This window comes from Hemiscyllium ocellatum, chromosome 14 (genome assembly GCF_020745735.1).
Source record: "Hemiscyllium ocellatum isolate sHemOce1 chromosome 14, sHemOce1.pat.X.cur, whole genome shotgun sequence".
NCBI lineage: Eukaryota > Metazoa > Chordata > Chondrichthyes > Orectolobiformes > Hemiscylliidae > Hemiscyllium > Hemiscyllium ocellatum.
The window spans coordinates 22,621,259-22,643,160 of NC_083414.1; the positions used below are offsets into that span (position 1 = coordinate 22,621,259).

Genomic DNA, 21,902 nt, shown 5'->3' on the forward strand with positions numbered 1-21,902 from the left:
ATTATTTGCTTCTCTTTCAAATTTAGGTTGTAAAGAATGGTTCAACCCGTGCCAGAAACGATTAACTTCCCTGCAGAAGAAGAGCAGATACTAAAGATCTGGAAGCAGTATGATTGTTTTCAAAAAAGTCTTGAACAGTCTAAAAATCGACCCAGGTGAGACCATCTTCTGGTTACACTTTTTGAAAATAATTCAAAGTAATCTATATTTTGAACTTTTTATGTAGCTTTCCTTAAGCGTTAGTGAGTTTGAGAAGATTTGTTGCTCAGGTTGAGGTTCTGGATGTAGATTTGCTCATAGAGCTGGAAGATTCATTTTCAGAAGTTTGTCACCATACCAGGTAACGTCATCGTTAGCCTCTGGATGAAGCTAAAGTGTTTCCTTAAGTGTTTTCTTAGCTACACTAAATGGACAAAGTTAAAAATCACACAACACCAGGTTAGAGTCCAACAGGTTTAATTGGAAGCACACTAGGACTATAACCTGGTGTTGTGTGATTTTTAACTTTGTACACCCCAGTCCAACACCGGCATCTCCAAATCAACACTAAATGTATACATGTAAAATGGCATTTCATTTGTTTATTTATCAAACGGTACAGCAATCCGTTGTAAAACTTTGTTTAGTTGGAGGGTTTCTCTTATATTTACTGACGTGCAATAAATGTATTCTTTGAAGCTGTTTTGCTCTGAGGTGGATTAAAGTTTTATTTCTTGTGTACTGTAGCTATAAAGAGTACAATTATTGTACTGTCACCTGCACTCCATACCTTCCTATGTTTCTACCTCCATCCTTATTTTACCTATGTTTTTTATCATTGCTGTTAATGTTTTGAATACCCAATTTGCTCTTCTCTTACCCTCTCCCCATCATAAAGTCCCAATGTTTTCAAATTCAGCTGCATATTTCTGCCCCTCAGAAATTCTTTTGTACATTGATGAATCCTTATGAATCTACAGGAGCTATGTCTTCCTTTACGTTCAGTTTGTATCTGTATTTGAATCCAACATCCAACTTTGCATCCAGATATTGATGACTGAGTCATCAGCCAGGTTTGAGTTCCATTTTCGAATTCCTACCTAAAGCCACTTTGCTGTCAACCTTTTAAAAATGCGAAGGTTTGATTATGTCACCATGGCTTATTGTTCTTTATATTCTATTTTAGTTTCTCTTTCCTTTTATTGAAGGACTTGAGATGTGTAGACATTGGACAAACTTTTAAATTCTAATTGTACTCGGGTCTTGGTTGGCATCTGGAAGGTTTTCGTGCTTTGAGTATATCTGTATTTTTAGTCAGGTATGTATAATTACATATGTAATTGTTGAACTTGACAGATACACTTTTTATGATGGACCTCCCTTTGCCACTGGTCTTCCACACTATGGCCATATACTTGCAGGAACAATAAAGGATATAGTGACCAGGTTTGCACATCAGAGTGGATTCAATGTTGAAAGAAGATTTGGATGGGATTGCCATGGCCTGCCTGTGGTAGGTTTGTAGAAACTGGTAGTATTTCTCAGATTCTGTTGCTCAAATCTGGAGTTGAGACATGGAGAAATACAAAGTAATATTTGCATCTCCAATGCCCAGTCCCTAATGAGCGAAGCACCCATTGCCATACACGAGTGTTACCGGAGCTGAATACTTCACTGTCAACATTCCTAGTGTTCGTTTTGACCAGAAACTGAACTGGATTAGCTGTATAAATACTATGGCTGCAATAGTAGGTCAGAGGCTAACCTTGCACCAAGTAACTCGCCTCCTAATACTCTGTCCCCATCTATAAGGCACAAGTCAAGAGTGTGATGAAATGCTTCCCACATAGCTGGGTGTGTGCAGCTCCAAAACGTTTCAAGCTTGATACCATCCAGGACAAAGCAGCTGCTTGATTGGCAGAACTGCCAGAAAAATTGACTCTCTCCATTACTGACATTCAGTGGCAGCAGTGTGCACCATTACAAGGTGCAGTGCAGTAGTTCACAAAGGCATCTTCGATAACACCTCCCAAGTTGATGATCACAACCATCGAGAAAGACAGAGGCAACACCATCTGTAGATTTCACTCTAAACCACTCACCATTCTGACTTGGAATTGCTTGCTGTTGACGACCGACACAACACGGATGTTTACTATAAACTGACTGACTCCCACAGCTACCTAGATTACACCTCCTCCCACCCTGCCCTCTGTAAAAAGGCCATCCCATATTCCCAATTCCTTCGCCTTCGCTGCATCTGCTCCCAGGAGGACCAGTTCCAATATCGAACAACCCAGATGGCCTCTTTCTTCAAAGACTGCAATTTCCCCTCAGACGTGGTTGACGATGCTTTCCACTGCATCTCCTCCGCCCCTTGAACCCCGCCCCTCCAATTGCCAACAAGACAGAACCCCCCTGGTCCTCACCAACCACCCCGCCAACCATATCATCCTTCGTTGTTTCCACTACCTCCAAACAGATCCCACCACCAAGGATATATTTTCCTTCCCCACCCCTATCAGCGTTCCAGAAAGACCACTCTCTCCCTCGTCAGATCCACACCCCCCCACCAACCCAACCTCCACTCCCGGCACCTTCCCCTGCAACTGCAAGAAATGCTAAATTTGCGCCCACACCTCCCCCCTCACTTCCCTCCAAGGCCCCAAGGGATCCTTCCATATCAGTCAGAAATTCACCTGCACCTCCACACACATCATATACTGTATCCGCTGCACCCGATGCGGCCTCCTATACATTGGGGAGACAGGCCGCCTACTTGCGGAACATTTCAGAGAACACCTCTGGGACACCCGCACCAACTAATCCAACTGTCCTGTGGCTGAACACTTTAACTCCCCCTCCTACTCCACCAAGGACATGCAGGTCCTTGGCCTCCTCCATCACCAGACCATGGCAACATGGCAACACGACACCTGGAGGAAGAGCGCCTCATCTTCCGTCTAGGAACCCTCCAACCACAAGGGATGAATGCAGATTTCTCCAGCTTCCTCATTTCCCTTTCCCCCACCTTAACTCAGTCCCAACCCTCGGACTCAGCACCGCCTTCTTGACCTGCAATCTTCTTCCCGACCTCTCCGGCCTATCACCCTCACCTTAACATCCTTCCATCTATTGTATTCCCAATGCCCCTCCCCCAAGTCCCTCCTCCCTACCTTTTATCTTAGCCTGCTTGGCACACCCTCCTCATTCCTGAAGAAGGGCTTATACCCAAAACGTCGATTCTCCTGTTCCTTTGATGCTGCCTGACCTGCTGCGCTTTTCCAGCAACATATTTTTAAGCTCTGATCTCCAGTATTTGCAGCCCTAACTTTCTCCCTGTTATTGTCACTTGGACAAAATCCTGGAACCCCCTCCCTAACAGCACTGTGTGTGTACTTGCAGCAAATGGAACTGCAGTGGCACAAGAAGGTAGCTCCTCCATGATTTTTCAAGGGTGCAATAGAAACTATCCCAACCAGCAATGTCCACATTTCATGAATGATTAAAGATGAAAAATAAATAAATTGCACATGTAGAGCTCTTGCCCTTTAGGATATTTACAGGTCCTGTATTCTAACAAATACATGTTTAAATTACTCTCTTCATCTTTTCACAGTTCTGCCATTTGGTGGTTCTGCTCAGTTAATTATGAGCCTTGCCTAAATTTAAATCTTGAGTATAAATCAGTCTTCTCACTCAAAGTCTTTAAATTTTATTGTCACTGTTTTGTGAGTGCTCTGATACCATTAGATTATTTTTCTAATCAATCCTAATAGTCATTATTATGGACACTTATGTAGCTTTGATAGGTATTTTAAATCTTATTTCAAGTTTTGATTACTTTTAGCAAAGACTTGGAAAAACAGGCACTTAAAATTTGAGTTCCTTTTCACCAAAATAATCAGATCTTCAAGTTTGAAACTTTGTATAATATTACAGGAATATGAAATTGATAAGACATTGGGAATAAAAGGACCTGAAGACGTAGCAGCAATGGGCATTGCTGAATACAACAGACACTGTCGAGGAATAGTGATGAGATACTCAAATGAATGGGAGGTAGGTACAATTGACATAATACAGTCGTAAACTCTTATGACAGAGGACAGAGTTGGAACTATTAAAGGAGGTTAGAACTTTAAATAGTCTTTGAAAGGTAGTGCTGGGCTGACTGATTTTTAATACATGATGCCCATGTGCATATTTGTGATGTTTGAAAATGAGTATATATATTTGACTCAATTTCAATTTTGAAACCTTGGTGTTTCTTAATTACATTTCAGTACAGTACGTATTTGTGATGTTTTGTTTTGTAATGCTGTGTTCCCTATACTTGATAATGTCATAAAACTTTCCAAATTAGTTATGTTTGTCTTTCACTCCTCAAAGTGTTGCTGTGCTTTGACTTCTGTGCTTTGCTCATCATTTTCTCAGCTTCTTAAATTTGCAGCTCTCCTCATTTCTTCATGAGTAGCCCTGAGCTTCATTTCATTGTCCTCATTTTAGCAAAGTTTAGCATTTCTTATTTTAAAATGGAGTTGATGTTGCTTGTAGTACATAGAAGGATGTTGCCAAAAAATAGTTCCTGCTCTATTCTTGACAAACGCCACCTCTCTGCACAATCCAAATAATTGGCTGCTTTCTAATTCCTCTGTTTTCGCAATATAAGATACTCTGTGCGGCTGTACTTTAAGGACTTTCTGATGAAGGGCTTATGCCCAAAAGGCCAATTCTCCTGCTCCTCAGATGCTGTCTGACCTGCTGTACTTTTCCAGCACCACTCTCTCAACTCTGATCTCCAGCAATGCAGTCCTCACTTTCTTCCCTTTAAGACTTTATGTCTATCACCCTTGTATGATTCTGTTTTTGGTTTGCTTCCCATCCTTAATCTTTTGGTGTCATGCAAGGCGGCAGGGAATGATCTTTTGAAGATGCAAAAGGGGAAGGATGTTTGTAAAACAAACTTGATGTGGACATGGGTGTTCTCATGTAAAAGGAGAATGAGGCAAGTTATATAAAGGTATCTGAGCAGAAGAGAAAAGAACATAGGTGAAAATAGATTGTGACAGGTATGAGGATTGAGAAATAAAGAAGACAGGAAATGTCAGTTAAACGATCATCATTTTGACAAGAGGGCAGAGCACATCATTCTGGACATTGTGGCAGGGAAGGGTCAGCATGGAGAAAATGATGCCTCAAATTCATAACTGTTTGCTACAAAGGCAAGCAATAACAGATACTTGGATAATTAAAAGGCCATGCAACACATTTGTAGGGCTGGAACTTGCTAGTCTTTAGTATAATATAGTACATTGCTCTAAATTGTTTAGTACTGAAAGTCAAAAGCATAGAATTTAAATTCAGTAAAATAACTGGCCTTCACATTGTATTTCCCTCTGGAAGTGCCATGGAATTAACTGAAATTTGAAATGATTGAGAACACCTACAGTTCTAGCTTTAATATATTAACATTAATTAAAATGCAATCAATACCTTTCTTCTCTAGTAAACTAGTAGCTTCCCCTATTAATACATTTTGATTTTAAAAAAGAATAACAAAGGAATAACTTCAAGATCTGTCTTTTGGTCTCTCTGGCTCTGTAACAATGATGCATTGGTTAATGGAATTAAAATGTTTATTATTTAAAACTTATGTTCACAATTTTAATTGTAAGTTTTTTTTGTGCAGTTAACTTATTCAACATGCTGCTATATTCCAAGATGTTAAGATTTTGTGCCTTTAACTTTCACTATTTATGCAACGGCAGCATTTTTAAAATTATTTACGATGCTTGGTTTTCATCAACAGTCTGCTGTTACCAGATTGGGACGCTGGATTGATTTTAAGAATGATTATAAAACCCTGTATCCTTCATTCATGGAATCTGTTTGGTAAGTATTGCTTTAAAATTAAACCTACAAGTTCAGTATCTTAAACATGCAAGCATTTATGTCAGAGGAACAAAGAAAAGTTGTTCCCGTTAACTGATGGCACAGCTAATTGAGGATATGATTTGAGGTCTTGGGCAAGAAATGCGGAGTGGGTGGTCAGAGATCTTTTTTATGCAATGAATACAACAGCCATCTGGGGTGATGATAGAGGAGACAATTAATGTTTTCACAAAGAAATTGGATGGACATTTTGAGAAAAATAATCCAGTAAGGCTATAGGATTGCAATGAGTGAGTTACACTGATTGAATTGCTCTACAGAAAGCTATCAAGGACTTGATGGGTTAAATGGCTTCCTGTGTGTTGCGGCTTCACCGAGTTCTGCCAGTTTTAAAAAAAATCTTACACTCAAGAAAATTTATGAGTTTGTCGTATGCAGACATCTATTTATTTGAGGTTCTTCTGTAATAAAATAGCCAGTGTTTTACCCTTATGCACAATAGCTTTTGAAATAAAGATCAGGCCTGAGGCAGTTGAAGGTGGTGGGTAAGATGGCCTGATGCACTATTGTGGTACTAGTAGCTGTTTAAAGGTGGTATCTTCACATCTGACTGCATCAGACGATAATGCAGCTACTGCCTCCTGCCCAGTTCCAGTTGTCAGATTGTCCATCTCCAGCTTGCTGGGCAACAACTCGTCAAGTTGTGTGTGATTCTGCCAAGAACAGAGATTGGAGAAAGAGGGTCACCACCACCGCCTGCCCCTTTGCTAGATTGTGTAAAATCCTAGCCATTGGATTAATTGCTCTGCCTTACTTCTATTCCATTGATGATAAACAAATATGTGAGAGGATGGATTTATAGAGCCAGTCATACAACACGGAAACAGACCCTTTGATCTAACTCGTCCAGCTGATCAATTTCCCGAACTAAACTGGTCCCACTTGCCTGTTTGCCCATATTTCTTTAAACTTTTCCTATTCACGTACCTGTCCAAATTGCTTTTAAATATTGTAGAAAGAAAGATGGGAGAGAACTAATAATTCAGAGCCCTAGCCTAGTGTTTTTCTTAGAGTGAGTGCATAGAATTGCTGAGTTAGCAAGTGTTAAATCCTCAGTTTGTGTAAATCTTACTTAAATTGTAATGTGTAGTTTGCCCAAAGAGCAATCAACAGTTGTTAAATTCAATACATTGAGAAAGCAGTCAAGTTAAGAGCCACCCGAAACTGGAGCCTCATTTGCTAAGTGAGCTAGGTGCTTTTTATTTGGAACTTATTAAAGTATCCAACTAGTGGGACTTAGAACAGAATGCAGGAGTTCAGCACCTCCTGGACTGTGACTTCAAGCAGAATGCAGGATTTGAACGTCTCAAGGATTTCAGTGGAATAAGGGGAGAGATGTTTGGTTTTTGCCTCAACAGCTGAGCAGCTGAGTATTTCTAGCATTATTGAAAATAATTTCTTGATGAATCAAATAGCTTGGGTTATTTGCAGGGCTTAACTAATTAGCAAGAGGAGGAGGGAAGTGAAAGCTTGCAAATCAAAGGATATTATGTATTCCATTGCAGCTATTTTGACATACCCAGAGTGAGGCAGGAAGGGCAGAGTACAATAGCATTAAAAATAATGCAGCAAATGGATACTAAGGGGAAAAAAATGTAATCAGAAAAATTAATGTCTCTAGAAAGCACATAATATCCTGAATAAAATAAATGCATTAATGGCGCACTTAATGGTTGAGGGTCTGTGTTAAACCCATTCCAGAGGAATGATTATAGGGTGATCACAGCTGTCACTGAATATTAAGGGATATGTGACCTTTTGAAAGGACGGGGGTCATGGGATTCAAGATACCAGCAATCCAACAGGTCTGCCTTGCTGAACTCAGCAAGATGGTGCTTTTCCCCTCACAAGCTGGTTTGGTAAAAACTGGCAGTTTTAAGTTACTGGAATCTTTTATATACTCTTCTTAGCGATTAGAGAAGATGACTAAAGGTAAAGGACAGCATGGATCGCAACAAGCAGGACACTTCCTGCAGCAATGGACACACCCATGGCTACAGTGTCAACCTCCATGGAAGCCCTGCTGCTCTTACCTACTCAGCAGAGTCTGGCTTCAAACTTCATTAAACCTCAAGAAAAGGTCGAGTCAGCGATGGAGTAGACCCGGACCAGGATGGAACTGATCTCAGCCGTGCTGCAAAAGGGCAGCATCTTGGGCAGCATGTGGAGGAGGTCGATTGGCAGACTGTGGCATTGGAGACTGCGGCCGACTCCTCAGCAGGATATCTCCAGGCCCTGGAGAAGCAGGGACCGGCCTTAGTGGAGTAGGTCAGCCACCTCAAAAATAAAGGTCAGAGGAAGAATAACCGTGTTATTGGGATGCCAGAGTGGGAAGAAGGGGATCAGCCAGTCAGCTTTTGGGATGGAAAGTGGAGATGGGCCGAGTGCGGATCGAGCGAGCTCACTGGGTTATGGTGCACAGGCCCGGGTTGGAACAGTGCCCCTGCCCGTTCCTAGTGTGATTCCAGTCCTACAGAGACAAGCAAAGGTATTGGAAGCTTCCAGAACACCACGGAAGGATCCACAGGCCCTGATTTACAAGGGAATCAAAGCTTATGTTTCTTTGGGACTTTTCTGCGGCTGTGGTCCATACGAGGAAGACCTTTGATAAAGTAAAGTAGAGGTTGAGGCATCTGAATGTTTAGTACTCTGTAAGGTACCCGGCAGTGTTACATTTCAGCCACGGAGTGTCCATGTATGTCTTTGATTCCTTGGAAAAGGCAAAGGACTTTTTGGACATTTTAAAATTGACTGATTGGTTCAAGCAATATAGACAACAATGGTTAATTTTTTTTCTGTTGTTTGCTTCATTTGTCTGGTTTTGACCCTTTATTATGTTTCTTTTTCTCTTCCCTTCTTGCTTTTTTGAGATTTGGGAAGCGTTGTCGGAATTTTGTTTTTTGCTTTGATTTTTACCAGCTGTATGGTGGGATGGGTGAAATGTCCACTTTTAACTCCTTTGTTTGAAAAATTTATGTACTATTTACTTTTTGTTTGCCTGGGTTTGGGGTGCAGCTTCAGCTAGAAGGAGCCATCAAGGAATGCCCCCTATGGGCAAGGGGACAAGTCTCCTATTATGTGTTTTTTGTATTGGTTTATTGTAGGTGTAGTTTTTAAAAGTTTTGATTTTGTAGTTTCTGCAGTTGTGTTTTTTGGACTCGATCAGTCTTTCAATGTTTCCACTGGTCGCAATGTGAGTAGGGTTCTTCCTCTCAGGGGTCCATGGGCTGTTTCAAATGGCTATGGCTAGTTGCTCATTTAAATGGTGCACCTGGACTATTAAAGGGAGTCACTCAATCATTATGAGAAAGAAAGTACTTTCAAGTCTTAGAAAGGAGAGGGCTGATGTCGCTCTGATGCAAGAAGCCCACCTTGATGACAAGGAGCATCTGAAGTTGCAGCAGGGAGGGTTCGTTCATGTGTTCTTTTCATCTTTTAACTCTTAAAAACAGGGGAATGACTATATTTGTTCAGAAACATCTCCCATTTCAGTTGTTAGATCAAATTATGGATGAATATGGGCGGTTTGTGATCTTCACAGCTTTAATACAGGGTGAGGTGTATGGTATTCTGAATGTTTATTGCCCTTCAGCACACCGCCTTAAATTTTTAATGGATACGCTTTCTAGGCTGGTGGCCCTTGGAGCGCACCATGCAATTATAGGGGGAGACTTTAATTGTCTCATAGGTCCCACAGTGGACATGATGACCCAGCGTCTCCTGGGCACCTCCCTGCAATCTAAACAACTGGTGAGCTTGAGTGGGGAGTTGGGATTGCTGGATGTATGGAGATGCCTTCACCCAGTGGGTAGGGACTTTACCTTTTACTCCAATCCACACAAAGATTGATCTGTTTCTTGCTCCATCTGTTATTTTTGATTTGGTGTTGTCATGTAAAATTGGGAACATAGCTGTTTCTGATCATGTAGCAGTGTTCAGGGGAACCTCAATTATCCAAACGAGATGGGCGGGCACTTTTTCGTTTGGATAATTGATTATTTGGTTAATCGATTAAATGCCTTTCCTCTGGGGCTCAGAGTTTTAAAATTGTGCTCCCCGTTCAGGAGACTGCAAAAGCACACAGCGCATGAGCCCCTGCTCCTGGCCAACACTGCCTCCCTCCCCCCCACCCACCCACCCACCATGCTCCGGCCAACACTGCCCAAAAACCATCCACTTCTCCCCTCTCCCCTCCACCCCCCAACCCCATCTAACACCGCTACCCATGCCCCCCAACCCCATCCAACCGTCCAATGCTGCTCCCCACCTGCCACCCCATTGTGGGCCAAAACTGCTCCCGCCCCCTCTCTGGGGCAGCCAGACTGGACACCAACAGTAAGACTGCTGCTGCTGCCTTTGTGGGGTAAGTCTCCAAATAGCACATGCACACACACAGCCACACTCAATTTAACTGTAACTTTTTGACAGGTTCCAGCTCTGCCCTGTACAGGACAATATTGGTTAGATTATCTGGGTGGGAGGTTAGGGTACACCCCTCTGTAGAACTCCGGGGAAAGAGGGGGCAGGAGGTCAGTCATTTGGAGACTGTCTGTTTAGTCACTAAACAAAAAACCCGATTACTGTTGGAAACATGGCTTTGATGTAATGTTTCCATTGGGACCTTGATCTCCTTCACATAATTGGTATTCGAATAATCGAGGTTCCTCTGTATTTGAAGGTTAATGCCAGGGGTAATAAGGTAGGTTTGCTGCATTGGCACATGCACTCTTTTCTCCTGAAGCACAGTGAGTTTCGTACAGGCCCATCTTACTGCTAAACTCAGATTTTAAAATTCTGTCTAAGACACGCACTGAGGTTGGAGAAGGTGTTGCCCTCTATTGTAAAGGAGGACCAGACAGGTTTTAAGCTGTAGAGTACTGAACATGGTCCAGGTGTGCCAACAAAGGTCGATTCCGGGCTTGGTGGTCTCCCAAGATGTGGAGAAAGCATTTGACCGGTAGAACAGCCATACTATTTTTATGTTCTGCACCGGTTTGGTCATGGTGGGGTCTTTGCCTGATGGTGGAAATGCTATATTGTAATCCTATGGCAACAGTCCTTACTCATGTCATAAGATCTGATAATTTCAGTATTGGTAGAGGCAGCCAACAAGGTTGTCCCCTCTCACCATTGTTGTTTATGTTGGTGTTTGAGCCGCTGGTTGAGACTATCCAGAGGGATCCTAATATACTCGTCACGGAGACGGGGGTGGGTGCATAAGACTACCCCTCATGCAGATGATGTTCTCCTTTTTTCCTCTCAAACCCAAAAATGTCTGTGCCTTGTTTAATACAATGTATTAATTTATTTGGTTCTTTCTCGGGGTATAAGATTAATTACATGAAGTCGGAAGCCATACCTGTGGGGGTCTTGGGGGAGTATCTGATCTCGAAGGTGAAATCCGATTCCCTTTCAGGTGGTGGTAGGGAGGAGGTTTTTTGTATTTTGGCAATTTCATTATTTCTGGCTTTGACCAATTATGCAAGGCTAATTTTGTGCAATTGCTTGAGAAAATAAGGCAGGGCTTTCAGCGTTGGGAGGTTCTTCCAATATCTTGGTTGGGTTGAATAGCTCTTATGAATATGAATGTTCTTGCTCTCTCATATCCTGTGCAAATGCTCCCACTGATGTTGCCTAGACAAACGTTGCAGAGATGTAACAGTTGGCTCGGTTCTTTTATTTTGCGACACAGGTGGCCTCTCATTAAGCTTGCCAAATTCCATGCATTAACCACATCCCACATCACTTGTGGGATGTGATTAATGCATGGAATACTTAACAATTCAGCCTCAAGAGCCCTCTATGGTAAAGTATGTTCAGGACTGAGATTGTCAGATCTTTGATCATTACGAGAATCAATAGTAATGCAGATAAAGCAGGAAAGTGAAATTGAGGACTATCAGATCAGTCATTGTCTCATAAACTGGCAGAGCAGATCTGATTGGCTGAATGGCCTAGTTATGGTCCTCTTCTTTGGGTAATAATGAGTTTATTATTAAGGATATGCCTGCAAATGCATGCAAGAAAATCCGCTTCACTGTTGAATAGTGGGATTCTTGTTTTGCCATTCAAACCTTGTTACAAAATTGGACTTCATTTTTCTCAACATCAAAAAGTTGTTTTCAGATCTTGCCATATTTTCCCAATTGACTTGCCATTGCCCAAATTGGTCAAAGACGGGGAGAATTACAACCTTGGGGTGCAGTGTTGGAACAAGTTATATGCTACAGGTAAAGCAAAGCACCCCCTGATGAATGGATCCACTCAAAACTTTGCAACTGTGTGTGTCCATTTGTGAATGAGGTGGACAACTAAAACAACTAAGCTGGAGGATGGTGAATGTGCCTATCCTTAATGACAGATGAAAAAATTTAGCTTGAATTTTTAAGCATCTTCAGGTTGAAATTATAAGTGAGGAATCCATTTCTTCCTCTTGGTTGAGAACTCCATTATATTAGCAATAAAATAAATAATATAATGGTGAAAGTTCTCAGCAAAACTGGCAGCACTTCTCATGAGAGAAACACAGTGGATATTTTCAGGTTGATGACATAAGCATGGCGTAGACCAGTTGAACCAATATCCCATTTCTATGACATAGATTTGATGAAACTTTGGTCAGAGCAGTTTTGACAACTTGTAAATAAAAAATGAGCAGCATCTTTCACATTTTTGCTGGGCTTTGAGCTGTCGTACAGAATCACCCCAACTGCTTGTGATTTTCACAAACCAATTTCAAGTAATGTTTCTGGCATGTAGGGGAAAAATAATATATTGCTGGTGAGTAGGGGTAAATGATGTTGTTCATGAAAAACGGACAAGACCCCCCGCCCCCCCCCCCCCCCACCATTCCCATTCACTGCCGAATATGATTATTGAATTTTTTTTTGCCATGAGGTAGAAAAGGCTGAATTTTATTTTATTCACTTGTGGGATGTGGGTGTCATTAGCTGGTCAGCTTTTATTGCCTGTCCCTAGTTGCATTTCAAAACACTGATCGTTTGCCTCAAACACAGTTTACAGAAAGCTCTGGCTTCACATTACCACAAGTGAGAACTATAGAGTGAATGATAACATTCCTGCAAAATCAAAATCTGTTCTTCTTCGGAGAATTCATCAATGTTGGCATTCACAGAAGCAGAACAGCATAAGATGAGAGAATAATAGAAACCTTGGAACATTTACAAAGCTGAGGAATCCATTCAAAGCTTGATATGAACTCCTAAATCCTAGTGATGAAACTCATGTACTTCAAAAAACATTTTCAGAAGCTTGAATTTTTCTACTATCTACTTACTGCCTATCTGTATAGATTCAATTTTACAAGTTTGTTTTCACCTTCAGTTTTGCATATCTGTTCCAGCAGTCACTCTTAGCAATGGAAATTTTCAGCTTGTTCTAGGTTTATGTGATGATCTTCAATCAAAAGCTGATTTATCAAAATGTCACCAAAGGACACAAAACCTACTGGAGCAGGAAAAGGACACAATTCCACACAAGACTGTTCCTTTCTGATAAATCAGATATAGTTAACAACACTTACCCCATTTTGTCCAGAAATGCCACGGCATGGTCACTTGAACCATTTTATCGCCTGTGGCAAGGCCTATACAACATAACAAAACAAAGTAGAACAATATAGCAGACAAAAGCACATGCACCCTCTGATGTGCTCAATGATTTCTCTGCTTGGTTCGAGCAGAATGCCAGTGGCACAGTGTCACCTAACCCCACAGCCCTGGACATTTCCTGTCACCGCTTCAGACGTCGGTTCAGTGTTCCTGAAAGTCATTCCAAGGAAAGCAACTGGCCCAGATGAAGTCCCTGGCCGTGCACTTAGATTCTGTGTGGACCAGCTGGCGGAAGAATTTGCTGACATCTTCAACCTTTCCTTGCTACAATCTGAAATCCCCACCTGTTTCAAGAAGTCTGTCATCATCCCAGTACGAAAGAAAATATGTGCAGTGTGCCCCAGTGATGACCATCCAATGTCTCTGACCTCCCATAATCATGAAGTGCTTTGAGAGGCTGGTAATGGCCCATATTAACTCTAAAGAGAAAGTGAGGACTGCAGATGTTCAAGGGTCAAAGTTGAAAAGCATGGTGCTGGAAAAAGCACAGCAGGTCAGGCGGCATGGTGGCTCAGTGGTCAGCAAAGCTGTCTCACGGCGCCAGGGACCTGTGTTCGATTCCAGCCTCAGGCCACTGTCTGCGTGCAGTTTGCACATTCTCGTGGGTTTCCTTTGGGTGCTCCGGTTTCCTTTGGGTGCTCCAGTTTCCTCCCACAGTCCAAAGATGTGTATTGGCCAAGGTAAATCGTCCACAGTGTTCAGGGATGTGAGGGTTGGATGCATTAGTCAGGGGTTAAATGTAGGGGAATGTTTCTGGGTGGGTTACTCTTCGGAGGGTCAGTGTGGACTTGTTGGGCCAAAAGGCCTGTCCCCGCACTGTGGGGATTCTATGATTTTATGAGCATTCTCGGAGCAGGAGAGTCAACAGGTCGGGCATAAGTCCTTTCTAGTCTCCTAGCCTGCATCTATCCACTGCAATTTGCCTACTGGTGAAACAGGTCCTCGGTGGATGCCATTTCCCTAGCCCTATACTCCTCCCTGGAATATCTGGATAACAAGGACACCCCTGCATCAGGCTCCTACTCATTGACTACAGCTCCACCTTCAATACCATAATCCCGACCAGACTAATTTCAAAACTCCATGACCCTGGTCTCAGCTCCACCCCCTGCAACTGGATCCTCAGCTTCCTGACCCGCAAATTGCAATCAGTGAAGATAAACAATAGCATCTCCTTCCTGATAATCTTCAACACTGGCACCCCACTAAGATGCATTGTCAGTTTCTTACTGTACTCTTTGCACACTCATGACCGTGTGGCCAAATTCAATATGAACACCTTCTACAAGTTTGATGATGACCCCACTATTGTAGGCTGATATCAAATGTTGAGTCGGAAAACAGGAAGGAGATAGTGGTTTGGTGTCATCGTGCAATGACGACAACCTCACTTGGTGTCAGCAGAACAAAAGAACTGATCATTGATTTTCATAAGGAAGGAGGACACACCCCTATTGACATCAGTGGAGCTGAGGTGAAGAGGCTTGAGAGCTTCAAGATCCTGGGAGTGACAATAACCAATAAACTGCCCTGGATTTCCTAAATAGATGAGACGGTCAAGAAGGTGCAACAACACCTCTACTTCCTCAGCTGGCTTAGGAAATTCAGCATGTCCATAAGGACCTTCACCAACTGTTACATATGCACCATGGAAAGTATTCTATCTGGGTGAATAATGGCTTGGTGCAGCAACTGCTCTGCCCAGGACCGTAACAAACTACACAAAGTTGTGTGCATTGCCCAGAGCATCACAGAAGCCAACCTTCTATGTGTAGACTTCATTTACATTTGTCCTTGCCGTGGAAAGGCTGCCAACATTAAAGATTCTTCCCATCCTGATCATGCTCTCTTCCAACCTCTCTTGCCAGGCAGAAAATAGAGAAACTTGAACACATGTACAAACGGTTTCAAGAACAACTTCTTTCCTGCTATTATTAGACTGTTGAATGAACCTTTCGAATTTCAAATAATGTTGATCTTGCTTTGTGCACCTCCTGTGAAACCGTAACCTTGAATACCCCGCTTTGTCTAAGCATCCTGTGATCTGTTTGGGCCTTGTTTGCTGTGATCTGCCTGTACTGCATGGAAAGCAAAGTTACATGTGACTACAATAAGTCAAATCGTCAAGCACTGTGTGCTTCAATGAATATTTTTTTTTCATTTGGTAACACTGAGAAAAGAAGGTGCACGTGACAAGGAAACATTTTCTTTTAGCCTTCTTTACCTTAGTCTGTATTTGATCTCTGAGCATTATGAACAACTTGAGTTGATTTCGAAATCTTCAGTGACTTGTCTAAATAATTCTGCAGGGTTAACTCAGCAGTATGTGACCTATGCAGATTAATGTTCAATCCTAATGTAATCGAGCATTCTCGATCAATTATGGTTAGTGGGTGAAAAATTAATACTGTGTCATCATTTTGATTGCATTTTAGCAGCAGGCACTCAAGTGTATATATGTGGGCATCTAGTGAAGACCGGATTAAGTTAAGTTCAGTTCAGTTTTTGTAAAGGCATATAGATACACAATAGAAAGAACATGTGTATTGGCTATCGAAGGTAGGAGTTATCAGTGGGCCCCTGGCAATTATGGGTCCCAGTTATGGGCTCAACAAGACATTGATCCTTTGAGGTGAAGATGAAGAAAGGGAAAAAAAATGCTTTGAAACAATCCATATATTTTCAACTTGTATCTAATACCCACAAAAATTTTGATTCACAAAATAAAAGGGTCATAATAATTGACTAATCATGTATAAATCAAATGGTGAGTTTGGCTTCATGTGCACATGTAATGCACCAATAAATTTCAAGTTTCTGTCTCAAGGAAGTGTACTTTCACCAAAGACCAGCAGGCGGAGCTATGGCTCAAGTAAAACTGAAATTGTCATTTTGGCTGGACTTGATGGGGGAAACAAGCTTGCACTTTTCATAACCATCAGAAATCACAAAATGCTTTGCAACCAATAAGATACTTTTCAAAACAGTGCCACAATTGTAATAAAAGAAGCATAGCACACAACAAATCCCCCAAAGCAATACTTTTTCTTGTGTTGCTGATGGAGGGATACATATTGGACAGAATGTATAGGACTGAAGTCCCCAGCTATTTTAAATAACAAGGGGATGCAATGCTTCTGCCTCAGCAGACAAATGAGACCTTGGTTTGACATCTTACCTGAAAAACACACATTTGACAGTGCAGCACTCCTTCAGTGCATTGTCAACCTTGATATTTTTCATGCTTCGCATCTGAAATGACTGAGGACAAAAGCCCTTTTTTCTCACACATTTATGTTGTTCTTGTGATGTATGAAAAGAATTTTCATTTAAAATTGTAACACTGAAAGTCAATGAACAGTGTCTACGTTAATGGCTTACAGGAATATGATTAGATTAGATTAGATTACTTACAGTGTGGAAACAGGCCCTTTAGCACAACAAGTCCGCACCGACCCGCCAAAGAGCAACCCACCCAGATCCATTCCCCTACATTTACCCCTTCACCTAATACTATGGGCAATTTAGCATGGCCAATTCACCTAACCTGCACATGTTTGGACTGGGAAGAAACTGGAGCACCCAGAGGAAACCCACGTAGACATGGGGGGAATGTGCAAACTCCACACATACAGTTGCCCCAGGCAGGAATTGAACCTGGGTCTCTGGCACGCTATCAAGGTTGACAGTGCAGCACTCCTTCAGTGCGCTATCAAATGTATGTTTTTCAGGTAAAACCTCAATATGCAGTTTATTCAAAGAGAAAAGCAATGTAAAACTAGCAAAGTGAATAAGCTGAAGTGAATAAATTATTGCTGGAATGTTGTGACTCACATATGAAAATGTGATCAATTAAGCCATGGTTGACACACAATGTGGCCAAATAATTAACTTTTTAGCAGATACAATCCACAAGAAACTGACTTCAGAAAGAAACAATCTTAACAAACAGGCTTCTGCATGGCTCTTGAGAAAGAGGGCACTGAATGAATATACTTTGCATATGTGCATTTAACAAACACAAACAGTGCAGTGGAGATATCAAAAATGCAAAAGGATTGATGTAGGCAGCATATCTAGGATTACTTTTTAAAAGGCAGGGTCTTTTTAAGCAAAGTAGCACAGGACAAAGGTAGAAACAGACTAAGACAATTCGAACGAAAGTTGCCCATTCGCCTTACATATCTACTCCATCATTCAATATGATAATGGCTGAGTATCTACCTCAGTACCCTCTTTCCAATTTCTCCTCAAACCCTTTGATTCCCCACCAGGACAGCACGGCTTTGTGTGGGGTTGAAGCAGTTAGGGTTACTATATCTAATTACTTCCTGAAAACATTCAATATTTTGTCATCAACTGAATTCTGGGGCAGAGAATTCCATAGGTCACCACACTCTGGATGAAGAAATTTCTCCTAATCTCAGTTGTAAGTGGCCCACCCTATGCCCTTAGACTGTGACCCCTCATTCTGGGCTTCAACATTTACTGCCAAAAATGTGACAAGTGCCTTAACTGGATACTAATTAATGTTAAATGTTAATGAAAATGTAGTTCTGTATTTCTTGATATCTGTTTTCTTCTTAGGTGGGTGTTCAAACAGCTATATGACAAGGGACTAGTCTACAGAGGAGTGAAAGTTATGCCATTTTCGACTGCATGCAATACCCCTCTCTCTAATTTTGAATCACATCAAAATTATAAGGTAATAGTTAATTTCCTAATTGCTTTTAAAGATGGCTAGCATTATTGCAGCAGTGTTACTTCTAGTGTGGGTTTTACAGGCTGCTTTAGGTGGTTATTTGTGGACCATCATTCTATTTCTAGCAGTTTAACTCTTGTCGGAAATGGTTCTTGTTGAAACTTGTAATTGATGAAACATTCAGTGATTCAAAAATAATTCTCAATCCATACAATAAAATAAATTATTTTTGCTATACAAGCAAGAGCGATCCATTGCAATCCTCTTTGGCTGAGGAGTAAATCCAAATAATAGGACATGATTGCCTCAGTTGTTGCAGATAAACCCATCTAGGCAAAAGCTGTTTTCTTAGTTAATCTATCTACTCCGACATGACAGCATTAGAGCCAAGTAGTAATGCTATCCTAATTGCTTCAAACCCCCCCCCACCCCCCGAGCTGTCTTGATGGGGAAATTGATGCAATGAGAATCACCAAAGGCACTCTGAACATTTCTAAAGGGACCATAAACATAGTATCAATTTACATATGAACAAAACATTTGAAGTTAATAGATGGGTAAATGTCCATCTTGCATAAATTTATCTATATGAAAAGTCAAGGGCCAATAATTAATTGAAGGAAATTATCAATTTCTTCCTCTTCATTTGGGATTAATCCGATATATTGCAGTGTTTGTATCTCTGCAGGTGACCCTTCTACAGAAGACAGTTGACTTTATGTAATGCTTGCATTTGTGGGGTGCAAACTTATTTAGTCAAGTGTTTATTCACAAAGTAGTGGTTGACGAAATTTTCCTTGTTCATTGCAACTAATAACCACTTCAAAAGAAAAATGGTGAAATTGTGATGTTTTTCAACAGGAAGACTACCAAAAGATAACATGAAATATAGTTTGCAATTCTAAAGTATGCAGGAGCTGTGTGCCTTTGGGGTATATGTGCAGCATTAGTTGACAGGATGGACAGGTTAAAGAAGTGGTTGATAAAACATATGGGCTACTAATCCTTATACATAAAAATTAAAACTAAAGTGGGCATTGTCTTACCAGACCATAGAAATGTTACTGTCATAAGCAAGTTGACTTAACTTGATGGTCACCAGGTGTCAGGCGAGGGAAGAGGTTGAAAAGGAAAATTCTTCACAGTAATCTCTGCTGATGTGGGAATTGACATCACGCTATTGACATCACTCTGCATCACCAGCTGTCGAACCAACTGAGCTAGCTAACAAAATAAATGTATGGGATTGAAAAGCACCTGAGGTTCTGATGAACATTTATGAAACACTGAATTCAGGCTCAGTTGGAATATTGTGACTCCTCTGGGATCATCTCTTCATGATGGTATGAAAGCTTAGTGTGCTGAAAAGAGGCGAATGGTTACGGGGATGGTGAACTTCGGTTACTTGAAATGATTGGATGAACTGGTGGTGTGTTTCTTGAAGAGCAGGTTGAGAGGAAATTTGATGGAAGGATTCAAAATCATGGATGATCTAATCGGGGGCATAAAGAGAAACTTCCCTTGAGCCAGATGGCGGAGAACAGGATGATAGGTATAAAGTAAATGACAAAAGATTCTTAAGTGATATGAGGAAAACATTACGACAGAATGAGTGATTAGGCACTGGAACGCACTCAGTCTGGTGATGTCAAATTCCATTGTGGCTTTCAAAAGAAAATTGGATACGTACCTGAAGAGAGAAATTTTGCAGGGCTACAGGAAAATGCCAGGAATCAAATGGCCTCCTTTACTATGCTATTTTATGATTCCAAATGTATGCTTGAGCTTACCAAGTAAACAATTCTGACAAAAGGTCACTGCACTCAAAGTATTAACTCTGTTTTTCTCTTTCACAAATGTTGCAAGATGGAGTTTCTCCAGCACTTTATTTTTGTTTCGGATCACCAGCATCAACAGTTCTTTGTTCTATTTTAACTGAGTCTTTTGAATTTTTTGTTTAATTTTTTAGCCAGACCCAACTTGAATGTCATTAATTGTTTGGAATAAGTAATCAAATTTTCTTATTAATACTTGATCTAGGTAATTTTAAGCATGTTTTCAATTATAATGTCAGAGTTCAACTTTTACAGGAAGCATATGTGTAAGAAGTAGTTGAACATGATTGTCCCTAGTTGTAATTTTTGAAACAAATGATGCTTTATATTTCATTGTATGTAGGATGTTCAAGATCCTTCTGTTATTGTGACTTTTCCACTGGAAGAAGATGAAAGTGTTTCCTTGGTTGCTTGGACAACAACACCCTGGACCTTACCTAGCAACCTTGCTGTTTGTGTCAGTCCAGAATATCAATATGTAAAAATCAAAGGTAAAATTTGGTCTAATCAAATTATGGCCTGTTTAAAATCTCAGTTGTATTTTTCAAGTTGTTTATTGTTCTAGGAAATTAAAATTGCACATCACCCATGGCATTGCTTATCAGTGAGTCAGAGGTTATTTTTTGGTAAAGAATGATATGCGCTGTACGGTGGAAGAGGTTTGGCTCAGTTGGCTGAACGGTTAGTTTGCAGAGCAGTGTGATGCCAATAATGTATGTTCAGTCCCCAAATTGGCTGAGATCATCATGAAGAACTGTCCTTCTCAACCTCTCCTGTTGCCTGAGGTATGGTGCCCCTCAAGTTAAATTGCCACCAGTTGTCTCTTTCTGATGAGATAACAGTCCCATGGTCTGGTAAGACGATGATAACTCGACAGTTGAAGATTTTCAGACATTTTAAGAGATCTTGGAGACTGTGAAAATAAATGGTCCTTGAAATATAAATAGTTTCCTTCCTGAGTTCCTAGGTCCATTACAAATTGCTTGACTTAGTCAGCTTGTTTATTTTGAATGAGTTTTAAGTCGATGATGTTAGTGAAATTCTGTTACCAGCAAATGCCCTTGCTGTATTTAGCATTAACTTTAAAAATCATCAAATATCCTTTTAGGCAATCTTGTGCATTGTTACATCATTCAGAATGGTGATCTATCTACCCAGAAGAAGACAGTGTGGAATTCTAACACTGATGACTGCAACTTCTCGATCTCCCACAAATCATGACTCTTTGTCTGCCATCCTGGAAAACTTAATCATTGCATATTTTTGCTCATGAATCCTTCCTGAAACCGACTGGCTCTGTGTACCTTCAGTCTCTGATTGTATGCCATCAATTGCATCCCTTTTTAGTTCCCATTTTGTATAAGTCAATTCCGCTTGATTTTTAATAGCTGTTCCTCAACAGCCCTCTGCCTTAGCTGGGTTGATATGCTGCAACCCGCCACAGTTTAGAGAACTAAATTTCCTTCTCCTCACACTTCTCCGCTGCCTAAATGTCGTACTTCACCTTTTCTTCACCAATACTGAGTAAATTTCACAGTCCATCAAACTGCACTGTCTCGTGTGCTTCCCATCCTCTTTCTTCCTCTAGACCTACTTAACTGAATACAGACCTTGTTCTTAATTTTCTGTGATCAACTCTCCCTCTACTTTAAAGATTCACATCCTAAACTTGTACTCATTCACAGGATGTAGCCATCGCTAGCTCACTCACTATTGCCCATCTCTAATTATCCTTTAAACGGTTGTGGTGAGCTGCTTTCTTAAACAGTTGCAGCTCATGTGGTGTAGGAATACCCACAC

At 41.0% G+C, this 21,902-nt stretch overlaps 1 protein-coding gene across 1 annotated transcript in view; it reads left to right on the forward strand.

Annotated features, from left to right (window-relative positions):
- iars1 (isoleucyl-tRNA synthetase 1) overlaps positions 1-21,902 on the forward strand; it is a 190,122-nt gene that overhangs the window by 10,725 nt on the left and 157,495 nt on the right. Inside the window, exons 2-7 of the mRNA XM_060835504.1 lie at positions 27-155; positions 1,336-1,492; positions 3,922-4,041; positions 5,792-5,874; positions 18,153-18,270; positions 20,446-20,593. Of these exons, the coding sequence (XP_060691487.1) occupies positions 37-155; positions 1,336-1,492; positions 3,922-4,041; positions 5,792-5,874; positions 18,153-18,270; positions 20,446-20,593 (745 nt within the window). The 5' untranslated portion in view covers positions 27-36. The remainder of the gene's footprint in view (positions 1-26; positions 156-1,335; positions 1,493-3,921; positions 4,042-5,791; positions 5,875-18,152; positions 18,271-20,445; positions 20,594-21,902) is intronic.